General features: G+C 40.6%; 1 protein-coding gene across 2 annotated transcripts in view; it reads left to right on the top strand.

The window, feature by feature from the left end:
- PLXNA4 (plexin A4) overlaps positions 1–26,101 on the top strand; it is a 910,299-nt gene that overhangs the window by 737,437 nt on the left and 146,761 nt on the right. For both annotated transcript variants that reach the window (XM_068276018.1, XM_068276019.1), the window contains 3 exons: positions 9,574–9,710; positions 12,558–12,725; positions 17,524–17,617. In XM_068276018.1, the coding sequence (XP_068132119.1) occupies positions 9,574–9,710; positions 12,558–12,725; positions 17,524–17,617 (399 nt within the window). The remainder of the gene's footprint in view (positions 1–9,573; positions 9,711–12,557; positions 12,726–17,523; positions 17,618–26,101) is intronic.

Here is a 26,101-nt window from a genome sequence, read left to right as displayed (position 1 = left end):
AAGCATTTAGGGCTCGTTTCCACTAGTGCGGCATGCGTCTCGTAGACGCATGCCGGCACTGTGTGGGTGGGCGGGATCGCAGGCGAATGCACGGCTATGGGAATCGCAGCCTCCACCGCGAATTCTGTAGGGGGTTCCGGCCGAATTGCTACTGCAAGCGATTCGGCCGGCGGCGCAGTTATCCCCTATGGCAGAGTTTCCCCGCGCGATTTGCCTGCGGGGAAACTCTGTGGATTCGCGGCCCTTAGAAATTCCAGCAGTAAAAACTGCAGTAAAAAATTTTTGATTACCTAAATTTGGAAAACCAAAAATGGCTTAAATTATTACAACTGAACTGGAAGATATTCTCTAGATTTATTTGGGGGATGTCACAAATAAAGAAAGGAATCAAAAGGGGGTATAATTAACAATACTCATTGATAATAGCAGACCTGAACTCAGAACTTCATCTCTGCTCTAAAAGATAAGCAACAGCATACTAAGCTTTAAAGAAAAAAAACATTTCTTTGTTACAGCTTACAGTACTTCTGCAATAAGTCTGCCATGTCTCTACTTCCTGCTTTCATGGAAGCAGACAAAGAGTTAACATCCTGTGTTTATATATTAGCTGTGCCTGCAAAGGACTGCAAATTTCGGTGCTGACACAGCTGAGAGATCAAATTACACTTTCACTTACTTGAAGATGAGGGAGAATTAGACAGGCTCGTCTCTCTAAAAACACACATGGTGCATTTCTCTCTGTTTTCCTTGTGTCCTATGCAAGCATTCAGGTCTGCTTTAATACATCAATGCAATCTAAAATATACACTACTTTATTGTAACATTTGTATCAATGTAATAAGACATACATAAATATATTGAGCATTAAAACAACCCACAATGCTCAGCGGTGGTAAGTAGCAAGGTCATACAAAATGCCATAACGCCCTGAAAAAACAAATGCACCTGAAAGTTCGGAAGGGCTCTGTTATCTATCATTTCATTTAAAGCTTAAAATATACTGGTCATTGCTGTGAATTGTTTATATCTTACTGCTGTGGAAGCTGGGAGCATTCCCACTTATTGACCTTCCCCCTCCATAGAGCATAAACCATCAGAAATACTCTTTTAAATTAGTGTTTATTGCACTTCAGATCAACTTTTTTACTTGTTTGGAAAACTGGAATTGCAATGTAAAGCTAATATAACATCAATCATTGCTGAATCTAATGTAATAGGAAGATTAGAACATACATTCATATCTAGTTATGTGTATTCCCAGAATCCTCTATTCTAGAAGTTCTATTGAGAATGGCTTATTTGTCTTCCCGCTAACACCAGATAGCTGCCAGTGAAATGGAATATTCTAACATATTAAACAATCTTAACATACAAGGGGGATAAAGTGTTAAAAAATGCTTTCTCTTCCCCAAAAATGTGATTACACAGGTAGAATACCTCAATGTTAAAACATTCACTTGCAAAATGTTCTTCCATATTAACTGAATATGCAGAGATTCAGGGAGTTATGTCTGAGGGTAAATATACACATCCAATGTTGATTGGACAATTTTACCACCTTGACGTAGTATGAGGGCCAGCAGATTTTAAATACTATTATCAAATTGTTTAATAAAGCTCTCCCAATAAATGGAAGTGGTAAAATTAGCCAGTGATTGGTCAATCAAAATTGGGTGTGTATGCACCCTAAATTCATAGGCTGATCAGAAAAAACGCTATTACCCAGTATATAGATCACCTGAACTAGCAGCTGTCCTTTTATATAACTGAAATGTATCTTGTACTTCCAATATCTGGATGAATAGTGAAATGTTCGGATTCATCATAGTCAGCATTTAGTTCATATAGATCTACAATTTTACTAAAGAATTTACATAAACTTAAATCTCTGTATATATAGTAAATGAGCCCAGCATTTCATGTGAAGAAAGTAATGATACAGGGAGCATTTGAAGGTATGAACTCTCTTCTACTCTCTATTTGAAGTGGATTGAAAAAGCACTGAATGGAAGACTGATTTTTTTTAATGCAACTTTATAGTTCATCACATCTATTGTTGCAACAACTTAATCCGGAAGTGTTTTTAAGTGTTCATTAACACTAAATTGCATTGGAATGCCTGTGGGAAAAACATGTGAGATCTGCACCAGCATCTAATGAGTTTGTAATGATGGAAGATTTCAAGTGAAGTGTTACTGAAAATTGACTGCATTGCACACTTTCTTTAATTATTTCATCTGAAAAGGGCACATTAGGAGAGAGAGTTTATCTCGCAGAGAATTTCCCTCTGCCTCTTCATGGTGATGGGTAATGCAACTTGATTTGAGTAATTCGTTTCCTCTTGAATAGCACTAAGCGAGTGTTGGATTGGCACCCAGTTTCTATGCTGAGCTCAGCAATGTATTTGTGCCTTAACTGCTACTCTACAGAAATCTGGTTAACTCTAGCAGGGCTTGAACTCAACTTCATTCCTTTTAAAGCATGCAAGCAGGTAGATAAGCTGTTTTATTAGCCCTAATAGTTGCAATGCACAAATTTGTTGCTAAGCGGCTAAATCTGCAAGTTTTACATCTGAACACTGGACATAGGCTCATTTTAAAGCTGACCTCCAGACAGAACTTCTATTTTAAATTTAAATAGAGCAGGTAGGAGGTCAAACCATTTTTTTTTGTAGAAACATTTGCTAATCCGAATGGCTAGTGTACACTGGACCTTTGACTTAATTACATTTTGTTTGAGGTCAGTTTATATCTGATCTATATAGGTGAATAGGAATGTAGATTTGAATTAAATTCTGTGAACTCAATAGTTCTTATAAAGTAGCAACTGCACTTGAGCTACAGATCGGCAGTGACTTACATAAATACATGCAGTTAAAGTCAATAGTTCTTATAATAGTTGCAATGGCTGCCAGGGCTATAGAAGATAACTTTCTGCTGATCTGTAGTTGGATACATATTGAGTCTAATAAACATAAATGGTTGAATTCAGACTACTTGCAGTCTGACTTAAGTTCATGTACCAGGTGTACAAATTAATGGAAAATTGGTGACCTGAACATGAACCTACTTGTTAAAGCGGTATTGTCACCATAAAAATCAAATTTCAACAGCAACTGGTCTGAGTGTATTAAGTGATAAAGATGCTAATCTCGCATTCAAAACTTTGCAAACCTTTTTCTGCTGTGATGGTTTGTAGTTATCACATACTTTAGGAGCACTGGCCCCAGTGCCAAACAGTTCCAAAAAGTTGAATGCTGGGAGTTCTTTTTATCTATAATATATTCCTCCTCTTACATTTATTTCCCTATCTAGCTGCTTATCAGAAACACCTTTTGATTACTTGCGTTTACAAGCAAGGCTGAGGTGACTCAGTGATTGGATGTGTAAATAAAAAAATAGACAGTGCAGTTGTTAGTATACAACTCAGTGGGAGTGTCTGAAGACTCTGGGATGGGGGCAGCTAATGAATACACAATGAGCAAGAGAAGGGAGGGGGGGAACAAGAGTCAGGGAGGATATGATGTCAGCATTAGCTTGGCAAGATGGCCACTGCCTAGAATAGGATTTTCTGCTTTTCCTTTATACAATTCACAGGAATCATTACATGGATAGCACAATACATCTGTTATGTAAGTAGAAGTAGTATTTATCTACTTATATGTGTGTTTTTTATTTCTAGGTTAGCATGGGTGTCGCTTGTTCTTTAATATAAGGGATACTGTTAGAGAGCATGCCTATTGCAGTCATTGCCCATGCTCCTGGACCTATCTCTGTCTCAATCTGGGACCTAGATATGTCCATTGATAACCAGATAGTTTAGATATCCATGATTACTGTTTCCTATTGGGGTAAGTATTACTTAGGTAGCCTAGTACTGCCCCCATCTCTTTGTTTTCATTACAAGTTACAGTAGGAATTATACAGAATGTAATGGACTATTGTGAGTATAATTTCTACTATTTCTACTACTAACCTTACAAATGGAACTTTTAACTATATTTCTATTAATACATTTCCAAATTCCTTAACAATGTGCAGTGCAGTGAAAGTCCACCTTTGTTAAAAAATGAGCAATCCCTTCAGCTCAGCTCTACAAATCGCTAAGATTAATGGAAAACATTATTCAAGATGGATTGTATATTTGAATTCAAAGGCGAAGCAACACCCCACTGGCTGAATAGGAGTTGATCAAGAGTGGGCGTGTCAGAGCTATCTGCCAGTTAGTTGATCAGTTTGTGCAGGTTTGGAGGACTAGCAATAACTGTTCCTGGTCTGTGCAGTTAATTCATACAGGACGAGGGGTGTAGCTGGGCATTCTATACTGAAAATTTGTGCAAAACAGAGTACAGATTTCTAACTGGAAGTGTGATTTCAAATGGACCTTGCTGTCAGTTTTTAAAAATCATAGTCAGCTGTAAACTAAAATGTAAAAGTATTTTTAATACAATTCAATTGCAAAAGCATTTGTGCAGAATTGTTTTAGATTTTGTAGCAAGTCTATGGCGGATTTATTTATTTATTTATTTATTTATTTATTAAGTAAGATTGGAATTTCATTTTTTTGTTTCTCTCCTAGGCAATCTTTTATTTGCATGAATAAAACAATCAAACATATCTACTGTTCTGATCATTTCTGCAAATAGAAAATAAAACATTCATAACTAAGGCCTTGCATAATTGATGTTCTGCTGTATTGCTTAACTTTGTGTTTCAAACTTTGGTATATTTTTCATGTATTTTAGCAACAAGCATGTTTTGTACCACAGAAGTGTTGGGCTTGTCATTTTAACCACTTGAGGACCTAGCCTTTACCCCCCCCCCCCCCCCCTAAGGACCAGTGCTGTTTTTTCAGATCTGAGCTGGGTGGGCTCTACAGCCCCCAGCACAGATCAAGTGACAGGCAGAGCGATCAGATCGCCCCCCCCTTTTTTCCCCATTAGGGGGATGATGTGCTGGGGGGGGGGTCTGATCGCTCCTGCATGCTGTGGGTGGCGGGGGGGGCACCTCAAAGCCCCCTCCACCGCAAGATTCCCCCTCTCCCTCTCCTCCCTCCCTGCCTGAGAGATCGGAGGCTGCACAGGAACGGGTCTGTCCTGTGCAGCCTCTAACAGGCTCCCCGCTGTCATGTGACAGCGATCCCCGGCCGCTGATTGGCCAGGGATCGCTGATCTGGTACAACGCTGCTACTGTGGCAGCATTGTAAAAATGTAAACAAAGTGGATTATTTCCGCTTGTGTTTACATTTAGCCTGCGAGCCGCGATCGGCGGCCCGCAGGCTATTCACGGAGCCCCCCGCCGTGAAATGACAGGAAACAGCCGCTCGCGCGAGCGGCTGTTTCCTGATTAATTAGCCTGCAGCCGGCGACGCAGATCTGCATCGCTGGTCCTGCAGCTGCCACTTTGCCGACACGCTTTATGAGTGCGCGGTCGGCAAGTGGTTAAGGCGTAGTTTCCATTTGCTGCCCGATTAGCTTTTTCTCCTGACTTTTCTCCTAAGAGATAATTCTATTCTTAAAAATAACTTTTCAGCAATTTGCAATTGAAAAAGCACCACGCTATTGAAAAAGCACAAAAAAAGTAGATGGAAAAGTACTGTCAAAAGTATGTTGAGTATTTTCTTGCTTACTGGTGGTTTAAAAGACATTTTACTGACAAAGTGGGAAAATATCACCTAGGAGAAAAAGTTAATTGCATATGGGTCCCGTGGGTTACATTTTACTCAGGGAATTATTTTATATGAATTACCGTAAACTAAACCTGCATTGTGCTGATTATTGGGGGTATTTACTTCATCCTTTGATATATATGTGCTGTATCTAAGAGACAAACCCAAACCAATGAAATCTAATTGTACACAAATGTATTACTGATCTAACTGATTCAAGCAAGAAGCCCAACGCCTCGCCTTTCTTATATTAAGCATAAATTAGGTTGTACATCTTAAGAGTAGTCTTCTCTTCAGAAAGTACAATAAATGCATTATGCCCACTGATTTTATCTGCCCCCCTACTAATCTTATGTATCCGACATCCATCCTGGTAGATGTTTTATAGTCATTGTATAATTGTCTATGGCCGTTTTCTTTGGATTTGCAGACTATGAAAGCAAGACAAAGAACAGAAGAAGTGCTATTATTTAAGAATTGTTTAACTTAAAAACTGCATTTATACCCTGGTATGAAAAGAAATTTTAACACTTCTTTGTTTAAAATGGTAAAAATATAACATCTATCCAGAACTGTAAGTTTTGTTTGGCTAAGCAGGTTTTGAAACTATTTCATTTGTCAGTTCGTATGTTTAAATACAATGTATTTGGTTATATTTTTTGTCTCTTCTTCAAGACTATGCTAAATAGACATTAAATGAGGAAACATCGCAGTATTGAGTGACCAGTTTATCTCTAGGGTGTCAAGTCACCCCGAGCATATCTCTGCAATTCGGCATGGAAGAGCCTTGTGGGGTTCCCTTCCTACCCTTTTAATTTTGGGTCATATGCAGCATGGTCACGGAGGTTTTTGTACTTGAATGTAACCAATCAGTTGGCTGCATTGCTGGGATTTTTTAATTAATTGGAGGAGTGCAATTCAGGACACTTCACTGTGCATGATCGGTGAGCTCTGATTTCCGAGGCAGCACCCAATTATAGAGAAAGCTTCCTACCCTGCACATGTAAAAAACAGCTGTTCATTAGCGGGTCTAGAGACTTGAAAAGACACACCACAGACATATGGGAACAAACATCATGGAACCCTTGGGTAGTGCTTGCGGTGCACCAGGGAGGACCCTGTTTGGGAACCTCTGATTTAGGCAAGTACATTAGTACTAAGATGAGGAATAGTGAGCCTCAATCCCTTGCCTTAGTAAATTAGCCTTTAACTGACCTTTAGAGGAACTCAGAATCTAATCTATAGCATAGTTACTTAGTTAGTTTAGTTAAAAAAGTCAGCCATCTATCAAGCCCAACTAATCATAGTCATAGTTTTTCTCTACCACAGACTAGGAGCAACTTTTGTGGATAAACCAGATAACTTGCTTTAAAACCATATAACCATAGCAATAAAAACTCAATGTTTGAGTGGTGCGGAAAAGTATTTGAACATCTGTAAGTTTTTCATTGTCTTTTGCATTCCCCATGAAGACGATTTTCCTCACTTTCCACCTAGAACATAAATAAATAGAAGAGCTCTCCAACAAAGGCACAGATAGCGATACAAACTTGTAGTGGTCTAGAACCCATCCATATAGTATCCAAAGCTGAAATGAAAAGTTGTGACTGAAATGATATTTTAAAAGATAGAGCTGTGCTGCATTAAAATGGACCCAAATTAAAAATACAAGATTTCAGAAATAAAATCTATTTTCTAAATTAGAATAATAAATAGCAGCCTTTTTTCAGCTGCATGATGACAAATATAAAATATTTTACATTTATTGGAGAAACCCCTCCCTTCCTTTCATATTGCCGGCAAATAATCCGGCAAACTGGTGGAGTAGATGGTGTCCAGCAATGGAGGAATTGCTAATGGCTGCCACCTGTATAACCCTAGCTATGCAAAGAGGAGGGTGAAAAGCACGCACTGAAATGCTCATAGGCTTGAAGGAGTGTTTATTTATCTTTGTATGTGTCAGAGTGGTGCAACTAAATATTTTGAATTGAAAAAATTTTTGGTTTGGGTCCGCTTTAATCCATAGGATTAGTGGACAAAGCATTTAATGTATTTATTGCAGTGGAAAGTGGATTGGTAAACAATGTATGACCGATAGAAATATAAAGTGTTGACACAAACACCATGTCATTCCCTTACCAGCAACAGCTCATTTGACACGCTTTTAATTTTATGTAAAATTAGGTTTTTAGTATTGTGGAGCTTTTTTCATTGCTAATGCTTAAGGCAACTGGATGGACTCATGACATTTTCCCCAGATCACAATTTAAGTTAGTCACACAGTGTAACACACTAGCAAGTTCAGCTTTTAAATAGTCACTGACTACATTGTGTGTGAATATCCTGCCACTCTTGCATAACTCATCACTTCAATGCAGATGTTTTCTTCTCGTGCAGTCCTTAGGCAGTTTTCCATTAAAATGCTAATCTAAGTATACACTCCAGATTTTCATTTCTGAAAAAGGCATTTTTTTATGGTTTATTTCTGTATCATTGTGATCTCCTGTATTAGATTGTAATCATATTTTATCACGTTCTAAATACAAAAATGAAATCCTTTGGGCTGATGATTCCGGTGGCCCTGGTGAGATTAAATCCACAACAGGGTGGCAGAAATCTAAAAAGAGAATTTACTTGTTACTAGTGATATATCTAGGTGGTTACTAGAAGACACAGTATGAGGAATGTTAACCCCTTTGTGTAACAGTAAGAGCAACTCCAAGAAAGCTTTTCACACACTAATAAAATATTGCGAACACAGACCACCTACTTAGTTTATCTTCATCTGAGGTTTTTTAATCTAGTCTACCTATTCCAAAAATGGATTTTGCTCATCCTTCTCTGGGCAATACACCCTGGAAATAAGCCATGGGGTAGTGCACATCCAAAAATCTAATTTCATGTATTCTTAGGGTGTATGTAGACTATATCGTACCTCATATAAACTAATGAGTGGAGTGGAGAATTTCTTGTTTGTGCTATATTAACAGAAAACTACAGTGGGATGAATATGGAATGAAGCCTTTACTATTTCTCTTCCACATTTCCTGGCTGCCATGCTTGTTCCGTGACTAAATGGAACATGTCTACTGAGTTAGACTCAGGCTTGAGTCACAAATTGTACCTCTCCTTCCTGCCCCACTCAGCTGCTGACATTAGCCAACTGTTACTATCTCTAGTCATGTGATACTGAGGAATGGATTATTGTGAAACTTGGCCAGTGGTAGTGGCTTAGGGATGGTGGAAGAGAGGTGGCATCATTTGTGACTCCTGTTTCTGTCAGAACTGCTACACTGAGAGCTGTTTCCATCTGGCTTTCCACCATGTGCATCCTGGAGCTAGCTAGTGGGAGCCAGAATGCTACAAGACAGGCAGAAATGGAAGGAGCACTATAGTGAAAAAGGTTATTCTGATTACCCTGTGAATATGTAGCTACTAGGAAAAATCCATTTTCAAGCAGATCTTTCTATTTCAAAGCCTCCTGGAAATGCTAATTTACATCATGTGTCAGTTTTCTCCATCATTAAGCAGCCTTACCAACGTGGTAGTTCCCTTCCCACTTGGTTTACTCTAACTTCCTCTCTGCCTCTCTGTCTCCCTCACTCACGCTCTCACTCTCTGTCACTCTAACACACACACACACACACACACACACACACACACACACACACACACACACACACACACACACACACACACACACACACACACACACACACACACACACACACACACACACACACACACACACGGTTTTATTGCTTTTTGTAGTTGCTTTATGTATGTTGCATATTACAATTGATTTTGTGTACTTGGGTGTTACATATGAATAGAATTTTTCATTCTATTTTTATGATTTTGTTTTGAAACCTAATTTGATCAATGTTACTTTTGTTATTTTAACAGACATTGACTTTATCTAAGCTAGAACCTACCCAAGGCCCTGTGTCAGGAGGCACACAAGTCACCATCACTGGAACTAACCTTGGTGCAGGAAGTAGTGTGAAAGTGATGTTTGGGGCCCAACCATGCATTTTTGACAGGTAACTTTGCCAGTAATGTTATACTTATGGCCACTTACATAATAAAACTGCTCTCCTCCTGCTTCTACTAATACCATGCCTAATGCATGTTGATGAGATTAGACATTTTTCAAACGATAGTATGCTAACAGGTGTCATCAGTAGAACCATAGATTTATTGTGTGCATTATTTATTGTAAAGCGTGAACACAGGAGCATAAATGACACAGATAAGGTATATAATTGTGTGTGTAAAACATCAAAACTAATTCATAACGATCTGCATTTGTACAAATGAGCTGCAAGATTAAAGCAATGACATCAGACAGTCACTTACTGAATGTATTAGTGCTCAGTAGTTCTATGCTTTGTCAGATAATGTTCTTTTAATGCAGATCTTTTTCAGAATATATTATGAGGCGTACATAATATATTCAGATTAAGGTTACAGGCTATTTCACAAAGTGCTTTAAATCTGCTCAAAATTATCTTGTTCCCATTTGTATGATAAAAAAGGAAACTGGTAATAGGATTAAAATGTTTTTTCTTCTCTGGTGTTTATGATAGCTCTTTAGATCAAGTCTGAAAGGAATTAAACCTATCAAAACTATCTTTAGTGAATAAGGTGGATGCAGCCATTATGAGCAGCTTGCTGTAATCTTTCCAGCCATAGGCACAGTTACTGTAGTGTATAAAGATTTGAATTTATATGTTCATGGTAGCATAAAAATATAGTATTTTTTCCATGCCGAAAATAAGTTTGAAATCTCTTTACTACATATGCATCTTTTAGCTGTATCAGACTCCATAAAATTGTGAACCCAACAATGCTCAGTGAAAAAGATTTTTAAGTTAAACATTTTTAAGTGTTTAAGCTGGGAAAAAATAATAGACACCTAGCTTAAGGGACGTGTTTTCTAACAGTGACCCAAATAAAGTTGTTATTCATGTCATATTCTTTGTTTGCACTAATAGTATTTTCTTGTAGGATTGTCTATTAAGAGAAGGAAGGTCCACACAATGCAGTGTCAATGCAAAAGAGCTGTATTAAACATCCATTCAAGGTACAATGCTTACATATTTGAGACCACTTAGGTCCTAAATTATAGAAACCTATAGGACCTGTTTGGTGTGAAATATGAAAGCATTGCACCTTGAATAAACCTTTAGGCTAATTACACACCAGGATGTTGCGTTTAGAGGACGTTATAGGGCACATAACGTGCCCCTAACGCAACGCCTGGTGCTCTCTGGTGTGGACGTCGGAGTGAGCCGCGTTGTGTAGCTCACTCTGGCGTCCGTGATGCCGTGATGCATACTCTTGGACGCATGCAGCATCACGTGGTCCCGCCCGGCCAATTGCCGCACAGAGCGGCTGCTCTAGGAAGTAAACACTGCACGTCACTGAGTGCAGTGCATATTAATTAACCATGTGCCCGGCCGCTCTCCCCTCCTCCCCAACATGACTGAGCATGTGCAAACAGTCTAATGCGGCTTAGCCGCATAGAACGCACAGCATGCAGCACTTTGCTGCGTTACAGTGTAACGCAACGTGGGCAGTGTGAACAGCCCACTTGTGTTACATTGCTGTGCGTTGGGGGAGCGTTACAGGCTGCACTAACGTGCGCCTGTAACGTCCCTGTGTGCAAGAAGCCTTAATAAAGCTCTTTTTGCATTGACACTTCTTTGTGCAGAACTTCCTTCTCTGTGTTTGTATGCTAGGCTTGGTAATCCTGTGTCCTGCACTGCAATATTGGGGAAGCCCTTGGATGAAGCGGAACATTTTTTTTACTACACTCTGTATATGACTGCAAGGATGAAGAAGATAGTTGTAGTCAAGGGTGATGATTCAGAAGATCCGGCGAAGGGTGTGACTCTTCAAAGTTTTTTCTATAACACATAGATGATTACATTCATTGCAGTTTTGTTTTTTTTCTGTAAGGATGTAAATAAAGATTTCACAAGGGATTTCACACTGTTGTGATCGCCAAACCATGTGGCTTCATTGAAGAACTGGGAAACCGTGCATGCACATCCACAGCTTCATGCGTTGTGGACCAACGCACTGACTGGTGGCCCGCATGCTCACTTATCAAAAAACACTGATGAGGTTGCACAGTGCAATGTGGCATTAGAGCACACTGATCAAAAGAGCCATAGTTTTTATTGATTGTCAATAGATTTGATGCTTGTATGAAATCTTTGAGTAAGAGAGAGAAAAAAAATGAATAAAGCTGCATAGTTGTAGTAGATTGATTCACACTGCTCGGCAACACTCATACACTTCTGTTGGATGAACCGTTCTCTTGAGATCAAGGGGGGGCAGATGTTTGGAGTGCTAGACATGGCACAACCACTTTCAGGTATTAAATGGGACCTCTCAGCAGTGCACTGCGACAAACTGATATTTTGGGCATGTTCCCACTCTGCACTTGTGGTTTGAATGGCTTGCTTATCCTTCTTCATACCGGAACTGATCAATATCTTTCAAAGTTCCATCACAATTTTCTCCTGAGTTTGTATATATCCCTTACTTGCGCGTACCCAGTCGACATCTAAATCTCACATACTCCTATTGATTTTCAGATATTTCTGAAATGTCTAAGCATAACATGTACAAACAAAACTAAATATTGTAACACCTTTTTAGATATCATGGAATGATCATGTATAATGACAAGCTTGTATTCCATGCAAATGATGACTCATATGTCAGTATTTTTCAGTCTCTTTGGGAGTATGCTGATTTAATCTGTGGCTGAATGATTCTTTTTTTATTCTTTTTGTACATTTATGAATATGTTCATTGAGTATATTATGCTGCAGTTGTTTAAGATTTGATTTTCATTATCTATATTGCCTTGCCAGGAGAACAGCGAGTGAAATATTCTGCAACACCACAGCTTCCCTGGAGGGCCTAGAGAAGGTTAAAGTGACTGTACAGATCGACAAAGCCAAAATTCCTCAGGAACTTGCCTTTGAATATGTAGAAGATCCTAAAATTATCAAGATTGAACCAGAGTGGAGTATATTCAGGTATGGTGTCAACATGCTCTTTGCAGCAGAGTAATGTATTGCAAAATGATTCATTTTGAAATACACTGACATTGAATTTATGGTGGAAACAGAGGAACATCCCAAAGTTGAAGGTCATTTGGGCCCTTTTGTCTCAGTTCTAGTTCTACAGCTTTGACACGTGATCTCAAAATCATTTCAGTTCAATCATTTTACAAAGGCTTCTCTTGAAAGGATGGGGAATGGCAGAGCTTTAATTCTAAGTACGGGGTTCTATTTAGTTGCTAAGTACCATGAGCCCTGGGGCACCTAGAGGGGGGCAGGGGTCTTCGGAAGGGGCAAAAATGTACAGGCAAGCCTAGATTTCAATATTTAAGTACTTAATGCAGACAGCACATGACTCATCTCAGGTCTCCTATTAACTCCTATGAGAGAATGCTGAATTTACATTGGGTGTTTCCATTGGAACAGTTTTTACAAGTAAACAGTAGTGAAAGTTTAAATTGAGCAGTAGCTGGCCAGCTAATTCTCAAAGAGTGCTCAAGAAATTGCTCCAGAGACAGCAGTGGGAGACTTTTAGTGTCTTGTGACAGTCAACTTTTTATAAACGATGGATTAAAGAGAGATGGAATACATGCTAGAGCAAGACATGTTTATGATAGGTCACTGGAAACAGATACCACACACACACACACACACACACACACACACACACACACACACACACACACACACACACACACACACACACACACACACACACACACACACACACACACACACACACACACACACACACACACACACACACACACACACACACACACACACACACACACACACACACACACACACACACACACACACACACACACACACACACACACACACACTTCTCATCCTTTCTTTTGCTTGGGTGGCCTACCAAGTACCAAACTCCTCAATCTTTGGTTAAACATCATATGACATATTTGTGTATACTTGATAACACTTTGTTACTAGAAGTTTGATATTGGTACACAATGGAGTGCATTTATCAGATTTTTTTGTCTACTCATAGCTGAGACATGGGGTAAAACTTCCCATCTGCTATAGAGGCAGTATAGATCCCAATCAAGTATACATTCATTCAGGTTTTAGGACAAGACCCCCAGCCATTTAAAATGACAACTTAAGCAACGTGTAAATAAGAGGCTTGGTTATTGTCTTAAAATTAATGCATTTGTTATCAGGATGTGTACTGATTATATAGGCAGATCAGACTTGAAACACTTTGTACTAAGACTGGAATTATTGCTTATCAGGCAAGCAATTTAATTAGCATGTATAGAGCATGTTCACTTCACCAGCTAATTATGCTGCAGTTGATATTTTTATACAGAGAGGGACTAAAAATGTTCAATCTCTGTTACATGAATCTGCCTTAAGACCACATGCCTAATAATATGAGTGTTGTTCTGCATGTGCTATCTAATTGAAAAAAAAAATGGTGTTGAAACTCACAAATAAGGTACCAGGTGAAATAGCTCTGAGTCTTTATTGAAGGCAGAAGATATGTTTAATGAATTGTGGCCATTGTCAGGGATGCATGAACATCACACTAGACTACCAGGGCAGTCCATTGTAGCAGGAGCGGGCTATATTTGTGTACCTTCAGCCATTCTAGACATGGTACTTTTACTGCAAACCTTGCACTCTTATATCAGGGATACACCCAATTTTACATCCATATCTGATCATGAGAATGCACTCCAGGTAAGTTGGGACATTTGAAACCGCTAGGTGCACACCATACAATGTTCTGTTAGATTTTCTGGAAGATTTCCCTGCCAAATAAATAATTTCCAACATGTTGGAAATGATCTATTTAACCATCTATCTGCCCAGCAATTGGGCATTGTTCTACTCAGCAGGAGATAACCAGAAGACAATGCACCAGAGATAATGATCAGTCTCTACAGAAAATAATCTAATGCAAAAAATCTAATGCTGGGTACACACCATGCGTTTTCCCGCTCGATCCGCGGGTCGATAGAGATCCATTCAACTATTTCCAACGTGCTCGATTCGGGCTTCGATTGTTCCTGCCGTCGATTTGCATGTTAAGTATGCAAAATCTATGGCAGGAATGATCAAAGCCTGAATCAAGCACGTCGGAAATAGTCGAATTGATCCCGATCGACCCGCGGATTGAGCAGTAAAACACATGGTGTGTACCCAGCATAACTGAAAAATCTAACAGAAAATGGTATGGTGTGTAGAAGAAACCGTTATCCCAAAGTCTGATGGGATCTGTGCTTCTTTACTACTAATTAGAGATTGTGATAGTGCCTCTTCCACAAACAAGCACTATACCTGATAAGGTTCAGCCAGTCAGCACTGTAACCTTAAGGAGTGGGCACATAAAGGTTTATTGGCATATAAACAACAGTCCTATTAAATATCATTGATGAAACTAGAAAATATGGATGTGACACACACACACAAACACACACACACACACACACACACACACACACACACACACACACACACACACACACACACACACACACACACACACACACACACACACACACACACACACACACACACACACACACACACACACACACACACACACACACACACACGCTGTAGATGCACTCACTCGCACTCACTCGCACACACTCGCACACACTCGCACACACTCGCACACACTCACACTCTCACGCACACTCACTCGCACACACTCACGCACACTCTCCCGCATACTCTCAGGCACACTCTCACGCACACACTCTCATGCACTCTCGCACACTCTCTCGCACACTCACACACACACTCACACACTCACACACTCACACACACACACACACACTCACACACACATCACACACACACTCTCTCTCACACACACACACACACACACACACACACACACACACACACACACACACACACACACACACACACACACACACACACACACACACACGCTGTAGATACACACACACACACACACACACACGCACACACACACGCTGTAGATACACACACACACACACACACACACGCTGTAGATACACACACACACACACACACACACACACACACACACACACACACACACACACACACACACACGCTGTAGATACACACACACACACACACACCAATAATATGAGCAAGCACATAGGCCGGCTTGTTTGTGAAGCATACATGATGTTTAAAACAGCTTGTTTTAAGCCCGTTTCTTTGTACCTGTCATTTCTTTGCCTTACACAGCCAAAATAAACTAAAAGAGGTATTTAGCACTGTGTGCTAAACCGAAGATCTAAGGAATATGAGACTTCGGTAAAGCAGGTGACATCTCTACAAATCCTTCCAATTAGTGTATCATGCACAAAGAAGAGTATCCTAGGAATCTGCTTATATCATGCTATCTGGAGGCTGTAAAACATTTTATGATCAGGAAATTTCTAGTGCCTCACTGCAATTAAATTCAAATGGGAAGGGGGCTCCCAGAGAAAAAACAGCAATGAGCTGGAGTATTTTCATGAAAGTGTAGGCAGCAATATACTCTACTGTATATCATTTTTATATGCTAGTTATCGTAAAAGGAATAACAGTAACATAGCATACAGTGCATTGTTTTACTATTATGGCATCATGGTGCGCTTTTGAGGCAGACAGACATCATAATAAAGATCAGAGTACTATGTATTATAATCACATGCCTGCTCCTATTACTAATATGGAATACAGTAGAAAGGGGTTGCTACAGAGTAATTTATTTTGTATGCTGCTCTTATTTTATTTTATTACTAAAGCATAATTCAAGAACCCTTTTTTTCCTTTTTTTTTGTAGTAAATAGGGTTAGGAATGGCTGGAGTCTATTGCTAGATGTGCACAAAGGAAGAGATTTTCTTCAACTTCTTGTTCATGAGTCTTCCACAGAGCTTTGTGGCTCACTTGAAAACTGGTAGCCCTGGGGAAATGAGGGATTGCAATAAAAACTAGTCAGCGTCGTTTCTTTTTCTCATATGTTAAAGGAAAATAAATATTTGTTACGGTCTCTATCATTGTTGACAATTCTATTCTCACTTCCTGTTTAGACAGGAAGTAACATAAATTCTCACAGATGGGACCCAGAGCTGCAATAAAAATGAATAAAATAAATAGTTTTTCCTTGTAAATGCGCTTTCAGTAGTTCATGTATATGTTGCATATGCTATGATGGTATGTCTAAGTTAATAAATATCTTGTCCATTTGGGTTTGTACAACTGAAGTACACACACACACAAAGTTAATAAAACCCAGTTCCTAATAAACTCGTAAGCTACCATCACAATAGGTATTATGACTAGTTACTCACGGAGTACCTCAGTAAATGCATACTTCTCTTTACCACTGTTTTTAGAAAGCTTCCTAATATTATTTATGCTTGTTTAATGGTTTTATTAGTGTTACACGCACCCCCCCCCCCCCCCCCCACACACACACACACACATACACCTCTGTGTGTATACAAAAAAATAAAAAACGCTGTAATCTCCCTAGTAGCTTATTGCCAACACTTACAAGAATAAATAGAGTATATGTAGCACCCCACTGATCAAATGATATGTTTTATTATTATGTTAAACTCCTGCTGGCAGACTATTCATTTCTAGATCAGAAATGTGTGCACAAATGTACTTGAGCGTCCCAATGACTGGATATGATGTATGTATAGATCTGTGAAGCGTTTATAATAGCCTGTGTTCCTATTGATACATGTAAATCACATTGATCATATTATTTTCTGAAAGCTATTCTCATCATGTCTTTTCTAGTGGAAATACACCTATATCAGTTTGGGGAACTAACCTGGACATTATAAGAAATCCTCGTATAAGGGCTAAGCTTAATGGAAAAGAGCACATTAATGTAAGTACTTGTTATCACATTGTTTACTATTTGACTTCATCATTTCGTGTACCTTTTTCAAACTAATTATGTGCGTTGCCTAATTCTATTAAATTGAGTAAATCATATTTTTTGTGAGCCTCAAAAATTCATCCTGAAATAGAAAAACACCTTTGCAATTGATTATTACTACGATTAGAAAATAAAGTGCATGCACCTTCCAAGTAGTTGTATAAAATAATCTTAAGGTTCTTTAATGATAAAAACAAAATGCTGACTGCTAACGCCATGGCAATTTGTACCAGTTACTGGCAGCCATAGAAATTCCCTTGATAGACCTGCTAAGTACTACAGCAGCAAAATCCCCTGTGTATCCTGTCTTCATTTCATTATTGTAGAAGTGAATGCATTCAATCTTAACTTCCCTACCGCCCACTGAGAGCAGAGAGCGGGTGCACGTGTGAAGCCCCACCCACCATCGTGCCCCACCCGGAGGTGTATTCCGATCCCCCCAGTAGCAAAACACATAATTTTGAGATGTCCATTTTGCATGTACTTGTTAAAGGACACTTGCAGTGAGAGGAATATGGAGGCTGCCATATTTATATCCTTTGAAACAATGCAAATTGCTTGGCTGTCCTGCTGATCCTCTGCCTCTAATACTTTTAGCCATAGACCCTGAACAAGCATGCAGATGAGATATTTGACTGAAATATGACTGAATTTTCCACATGCTTGTTACAGGTGTGTGTGACCCAGACACTATTGATGCCAGAAATATCAGCAGGATGCCAGTCAACTGGTATTGCTTAAAAGGAATAAATATGGCATCCTCCATATCACTCTCACTTCAGGTGTCCTTTAAAGAGAACCTGAACTGAAAATTTAAAGTAAAAATAAACATAATTACGTCATACTTACCTCCTGTGTGGTCTACTCATCAATCTCTCTCTCCTCTCCTGCATCCTGTTTGTGATCGATGGAATTCTCTGTCCTCCATACTGAAAATGGCCATTACCCCATAACAGCTTCCTGGTCGGCACACTGTTAAACTGTAATATTGCCCACTTGAGCCATAGGGAAACATGGACTCTACCTTGCACATTCAGTTGTAACTGACAGCAGCTTATATTTAACTGACAGCAACTGGTATATTTCAGTTCTGACAAAATATTGTCAGAACTGAAAGAAATCACTGTAAGAAGAAAATGGTGAGCTTCTGAGATGAACTGACGGTGAGGTAAGTATGTAATATTCATTTGCAGCCACATCATGTGTTTATTTTAAATAATTTTACTTAAAGTGGATCCGAGGTGAATTTTTACTCATTGCATAATTGTGTTCCTTTCCTGTTGTTTATAGGGCATTCCTCAAGCGAAATACTTTTGTTTTGTTTTAATACTCGAATTCCCTATAAACTAAATAAACCACGCCCACAGGTTTTCAGAGAGCCTTGGCAGGAGCAAGGGCTCATGGGAGCTCAGTCTGGGCAGGGGGAGGGGAGGTGTTACTAGCCATTGATTTCAGAGGCAGAGGGGAGGAGGGAGGTGGGGGGGATTAGGGTTTTTTCACAGTCTGAGTGCTGATGGTGCAGGTAAGCCTGCCTCTGTGTAATGTTTACAAACAACATGGCTGCTATCATTGTACCACAGGAAGAAATAATAATTTTCTATTAAACCTGTTTGCAGCTAGATTTGCTGTGTAAACTATCTAAACTTTAGATAAGATATATAGACAAGTTACTTGTTATAGTTCGTTTTTCATCTCGGATCCGCTTTAAACATTATCCATTCTTACTACAGTTGTGTAGTGTAAGGGAAACAGAATGACAATAATTTTAACATATTATTATCGTAAGGTTTCATACTACATAAAAGTGACAATATTTATCATCGACTTATTGAATGCATTTTACATTATATTATTTAGAGGCAGCTGAATTGATAAAGTTTAAGAACAAGTTTCCATGACTCCCTGTGAAGGTTGACAGAACACGGTATTTGTACAGACCTTAACATAATGTCAAAAGCTTGACATTGGAAACAAAATATAGCTGTCTGTAAAATTTGGATATCCTATCATCATTTAAAAAATTGCTCTACAGCAATACATTTTCAGCATTATGAATCCATTTGTTCCCTTTTCTGAAGGCCTTTCTGCTTTTGAAATTTAATTTTAATGCAGTCCTAGTAATGTATAGTATTAGAAAAGTCCTTTTCCAGATAGTGGTTAGTTTACAACATCAAGGCTCACGCCTTTCACCAGCTATTTTCTTGCTAATGCCTAACTGTCAGTCCTGTCATCAAACACAGCACTTGGGAATAAAATGTAACAACAAAGCTATGAGTGACCAAACAGAGATGTCCTTTTTATTAAAGCAAAAAAGACAGAGAAATGGCTGTTGTGAATTAGTATGCAGGTTCCAGTACACCACAGGTCAGTATATGTCACGATTGTGGAACTTTCCCCGTGATCAGCGCACAACGCGTGCGCTGACACGGCGGAGATCCTCCACAAGCGTATAATTTGCAGGAACCCAGCAAAAGGTGCTATGCACCTGTAGAGGGAAATTCCTGTAGGCAGATGGCGCTGGGGAGTGCAGAGGAACCAATCCTCTGTACCTCCACAAGTGCCAGACAGGAATTGTACGAAGCGCAGAACGCAATCGCAAGAGAGGCGATTGCGAATGAGATTGAGCAAAAGGGATAGGTTGTATGTGTGTGCGCCAATCCAGTCGCCACTCCGCGACCACGCACACACAACAGCAGATACGAAATAGGAACGCGATCGCGAGAGGTGCGATCGCGAGACGTGACACAAGGCAGAACAGAATAGAATACGAGGGTAGCAAAGGCACAGCAAATACAATAAGGAGATACGGAAAATAACAACCGCTAGCTAACCGCGAACACCGCACTCATTCGCAACAGTGCACGCGGTTATGCGCGATCTCCACGTGATAAGCACAATAGAGACAAGCACGCCTAACTAACCATAAACAGACAAACATGAAACAGGGGACGCGAGCGCTTGCTTAACGGTTACCTCACCGAGCCTGTAGCAAGCGCAGCGGACAAGACAGACACACGAAAAACAAGAACTAGGCAGGAAGGATCCACCGCTCTTCCGCCAGAGCAAGTGTGATCCAAGCAGGAACACAGATCAGAAAGATCCACAGCCGCTAACGCTAGCGGCTAGTGCGATCTCAGCAAGACAGAGCGATTCGCTATCAACCGCCGTTGGTGACAGCGCAATCGCGACCGACAAGACAGAACAGAAGGATCCCCAGCGCTCGCACAAAGTAGCTAGCGCGATCCCAGGAAACAGAACAGAAGGATCCCCAGCGCTAGCACAAAGTAGCTAGCGCGATCCCAGGAAACAGAACAGAAGAGATAGCTGGCAGCAACCGCTGCACCAGCTATACTCCAAGAACATAGATCAGAACCATTTCCTGTCAACCACCATAGGGACAGGACAATGGCAAACAGGCAAGACAAGACAGAACAGGCAATACAGATAATACAACCTGACTGGGCTAGAAGGGGAGCCTAAAGCAACCCCCAGGAATTAACTATACTAGATAGCAATGGCTGACACTCCAGCAGTGTCCATCAGGAACTGAGCATGGAAGGGAAATGACCAGCAAAGCATTGTGGGAAAGACATAGTACTTATAGTACACGCCTCCAATGAATGTGGCCAGGCAATTTGCATGACAACGTATGCAAATTCCTCTGCAAGCACAAGCTGCAAAACTGACAGAAACTCTTCTTTCCAGAGTCCTGCAGCATGCAAACTTACACAATGGTCAAAGGGCTGCCTGTCTGCACAGGCAGCTGAGCAAATCATCACAGTAACCCCCCCTCCAGGGTCGAATTCCAGACGACCCCCAAAACTGCTATTAATGTAGTGTGCGATCCTACCTATAGCAGGATCCACATAAGCTTTGGATTGGGGCAGAAAACCTGGAAACTGATCAGCAGATGCATTATAAACATCATTATCATACTGCATGGTTTTGCCCATTTCAGACTTGACAGAAATAACCTCTCTATCTGTGGTTGCTAGGGGCAACGGATCTTTCCGCTGGGAAGCCTTCCTAGATCTTTTATGTTTAGACTTAGAGGCTTTGGATGGCTGCTTTATGGATGAAAGAGTAGATGGAACAGCTGATTGAGCTGCTGACAACAACTCATTAAGGGGGTATGGTAATTGAGGTAATCTCAGCCAATTGTGAATTAAAAAGGCCAAGAATTCCAGGGGTCTTTGACTCAGGGTGGTATGATCTAACACATCATAACCCCACATTGACATTTCGCCCCCCAACAGAATGTAGACCATTTGGGGGGCCCAGGTAGACACTGGGGTGCATTGGAATTCAGGGTTCGCTAACAGTTTCGTACACTCAGACAAAAATTCGTCTGCTGATTCAGGTTCAAGTTTTTTAAATCTCTTAAAGGTACAAGAGCCATATTCGACAAAATCGTACAAATCGGAAATTCCGTCTATACTGGGGTTTTGGGTTGGGCTGGTCATTCTGTCACGATTGTGGAACTTTCCCCGTGATCAGCGCACAACGCGTGCGCTGACACGGCGGAGATCCTCCACAAGCGTATAATTTGCAGGAACCCAGCAAAAGGTGCTATGCACCTGTAGAGGGAAATTCCTGTAGGCAGATGGCGCTGGGGAGTGCAGAGGAACCAATCCTCTGTACCTCCACAAGTGCCAGACAGGAATTGTACGAAGCGCAGAACGCAATCGCAAGAGAGGCGATTGCGAATGAGATTGAGCAAAAGGGATAGGTTGTATGTGTGTGCGCCAATCCAGTCGCCACTCCGCGACCACGCACACACAACAGCAGATACGAAATAGGAACGCGATCGCGAGAGGTGTGATCGCGAGACGTGACACAAGGCAGAACAGAATAGAATACGAGGGTAGCAAAGGCACAGCAAATACAATAAGGAGATACGGAAAATAACAACCGCTAGCTAACCGCGAACACCGCACTCATTCGCAACAGTGCACGCGGTTATGCGCGATCTCCACGTGATAAGCACAATAGAGACAAGCACACCTAACTAACCATAAACAGACAAACATGAAACAGGGGACGCGAGCGCTTGCTTAACGGTTACCTCACCGAGCCTGTAGCAAGCGCAGCGGACAAGACAGACACACGAAAAACAAGAACTAGGCAGGAAGGATCCACCGCTCTTCCGCCAGAGCAAGTGTGATCCAAGCAGGAACACAGATCAGAAAGATCCACAGCCGCTAACGCTAGCGGCTAGTGCGATCTCAGCAAGACAGAGCGATTCGCTATCAACCGCCGTTGGTGACAGCGCAATCGCGACCGACAAGACAGAACAGAAGGATCCCCAGCGCTCGCACAAAGTAGCTAGCGCGATCCCAGGAAACAGAACAGAAGGATCCCCAGCGCTAGCACAAAGTAGCTAGCGCGATCCCAGGAAACAGAACAGAAGAGATAGCTGGCAGCAACCGCTGCACCAGCTATACTCCAAGAACATAGATCAGAACCATTTCCTGTCAACCACCATAGGGACAGGACAATGGCAAACAGGCAAGACAAGACAGAACAGGCAATACAGATAATACAACCTGACTGGGCTAGAAGGGGAGCCTAAAGCAACCCCCAGGAATTAACTATACTAGATAGCAATGGCTGACACTCCAGCAGTGTCCATCAGGAACTGAGCATGGAAGGGAAATGACCAGCAAAGCATTGTGGGAAAGACATAGTACTTATAGTACACGCCTCCAATGAATGTGGCCAGGCAATTTGCATGACAACGTATGCAAATTCCTCTGCAAGCACAAGCTGCAAAACTGACAGAAACTCTTCTTTCCAGAGTCCTGCAGCATGCAAACTTACACAATGGTCAAAGGGCTGCCTGTCTGCACAGGCAGCTGAGCAAATCATCACAGTATACTATGGCCAGGTCTATTGACATAATGGCATGCTGGGACTTCAGAAGATCTAAAAAGCCAGCACCACTTAATATACAGTTCAACAAAGACAACTGAACATCAGCAGGTATTTTCATTGCAGTACCACTGGTTTTATGTATATTGGAAAAACCTTACAAAGTATTACAACCAGAACAGCATGTCAAAAGTCAGGTATGAAATTAGAGCTGATCGGGCAGCATACATTTGAACATTAGCACGGGGGAAATTCAAAAAAATTGAACAAGTGAGGGAACATAGAGGGTCCATCAACTATTATTACTAAAAAAAATAGGATGACTGGATTAGAAATATGAAGCAATGGGGTTGATGTACTAAAGCTGGAGAACTGTGGACAAAAATGGTGTACTTAAAGGACCATTAACAGGAACAATTGTAAGATTTGAAATACATAGATGATAAACATTTGCCCATGAATAAAATGCACTATAAATTTCCTGTTTCCTATGTTGCTGTCACTTATAGTAGGTAGTAAGAATCAGAGAGGTTCTGGACTAGTCCATCTCCACATGGACAATTCTCAGGGTTTTCTTTATTTTGAAAAGCACTTTTAAAGGGCCACCTGCCTAGAAATGACTAGGGAGGTTGGCCAGCATCTTTATATAGATCCTTTTCTATCCTTGAATATTAATTGACAGGCAGAGGTAAGAAGAGTTAACTGACAGGGCAGGGTGACTGTATTGACAAGCAGGACAACCTGAATGACACGCTGGAGCAATAAAACAAAAAGAAGTGCTGTTTTACCAGGTTTTAAATGAACAAGGCTTTCATGTGCAAGAGCTATAATCATCCACCCCCCCACCCCCCGACTTTCACCAGCTTAATAAACAGAACAATGCACTGCTGAAAGACAGGATCCGCATTGTCTTGAAAGACATCTCTGACCAGTATGGGTCAAGGGTGCGAAGTCAAAAATGAGGGTGGTGCTGGATACCGTACCGATGGGTATAACAGAAAACGTTCATATTATTTAACCACTTGACATGTATGAGTGGCGTTCCCCTTATGATCCAGAGCAATTTTCACATTTCAACATTCCTCGCATTCATTCACTAATAATGTTAGCACTAATTATAACAAAATGATCCAGTTTTTTTTCGCCACCAATTAGGCTTACTTTTTGCTAAAAATTATTTTATTCTATATGCATTTTAATGTGAATAATAGGAAAAGTATGGAGAAAATTATTTCACAGGTTTCAGCTTTCTATTGATGGGCTCTGATCATTGCTGCAGGTTTTGTTTTTTAATTAATTTGTGTTTTTTTTTTTTTAATAAAAATGTCTATTTTATTATTAATTTTTGTATCCCCGATCCCTCCCTTCCCCCAACAGCCAATCACAGCGATCAGCTCTCATAGGCATTAGCCTATTAAAGAGCCGATCGCTCTCTGAGCCTCTCCAGGGGACAGCTGAGTGACACGACTGTCCCCAGTACAGCACTGCCGTAGATCGCAATGCTGTACAATGTAAAAAATATGGTGTTTTTTTTTTTAACAGTCTCCTAGTGGCGATCGCCGCTGGTAGACTGATGACAGCACGCCCAATCCCCTGCAAAACCCCTCCCCAGGACTTGACGCTTTTTGGTGTCAGGCTGTCCTGGGGCTGCCACCTTCCCAACGCCTATCGACGTTAGATGGTCAGGAAGGAGTTAATGTATGTTTGGTACCTTTTTACTTTTAGACCGTTAGATGTCCCCACACTTTATTCCTGTGTACTGTGAACAGTGTTGTGCACATGTTTTTACTTTCACTTTGTCAATTACCACTGGCATCTCACTGATACCGGTGATCATTGATCACAGGCACTTTGATCTGTGAATGGGAACACGTGTTCCCATTCACCGATTGGTGTACTAATGGGCAGTGACAAGAGCATGTGGGCGATTGCGGCGAGGTATGTATATCTACACCCCTGGAGCTAAGATGATATACTGGTGCCGGCGCAACAAGAGGGTCTACTTGGTAGACCTGAGGATATTGTAAAGAGGACTAAAGGAGCTGCCTTGACATATTATGGGGTAACCTGTTATTTATTTAGCATATCCTTTTTCGTATCGGGGTTTGGGCCACCAATACAATATTCTAATGGTTAGCCTACAGACTGTTGTGCACCAGTGACTCTGGCTGTATATCGGGCTTTTGTTGGCATAAAGAAATAATCTTCATATTCACGCACTGAGCTGAAATAATGAATTATGGGATTACCTTCTTGCTCACATGAAGCTGAATGTTTGCAAATACCTTTTGTTTTAAAATGCAGAGTTATAATAAGCATCAAACTAGTTATTTGGCTTTTTTAAACATTCTACAGCTGAAGAATTCACAACTCAAAAGAGAAATCTTTGTATATTGGGTAGGCTACTAGGTTATATTCTGTGTACATTATCAATTTTTACTGGAATAGCATAGAGTATGTGGTATCACATGCAGGATCAGTGCACTTTTTTATTTTCATACGAACAGAAAATCAATGGCAGAATTATGATATGAGGGCAGATGTACTATATGAGATAAACTC

This window comes from Hyperolius riggenbachi, chromosome 3 (assembly GCF_040937935.1).
Source record: "Hyperolius riggenbachi isolate aHypRig1 chromosome 3, aHypRig1.pri, whole genome shotgun sequence".
NCBI lineage: Eukaryota > Metazoa > Chordata > Amphibia > Anura > Hyperoliidae > Hyperolius > Hyperolius riggenbachi.
This window is presented reverse-complemented; position numbering and strand designations above follow the sequence as displayed.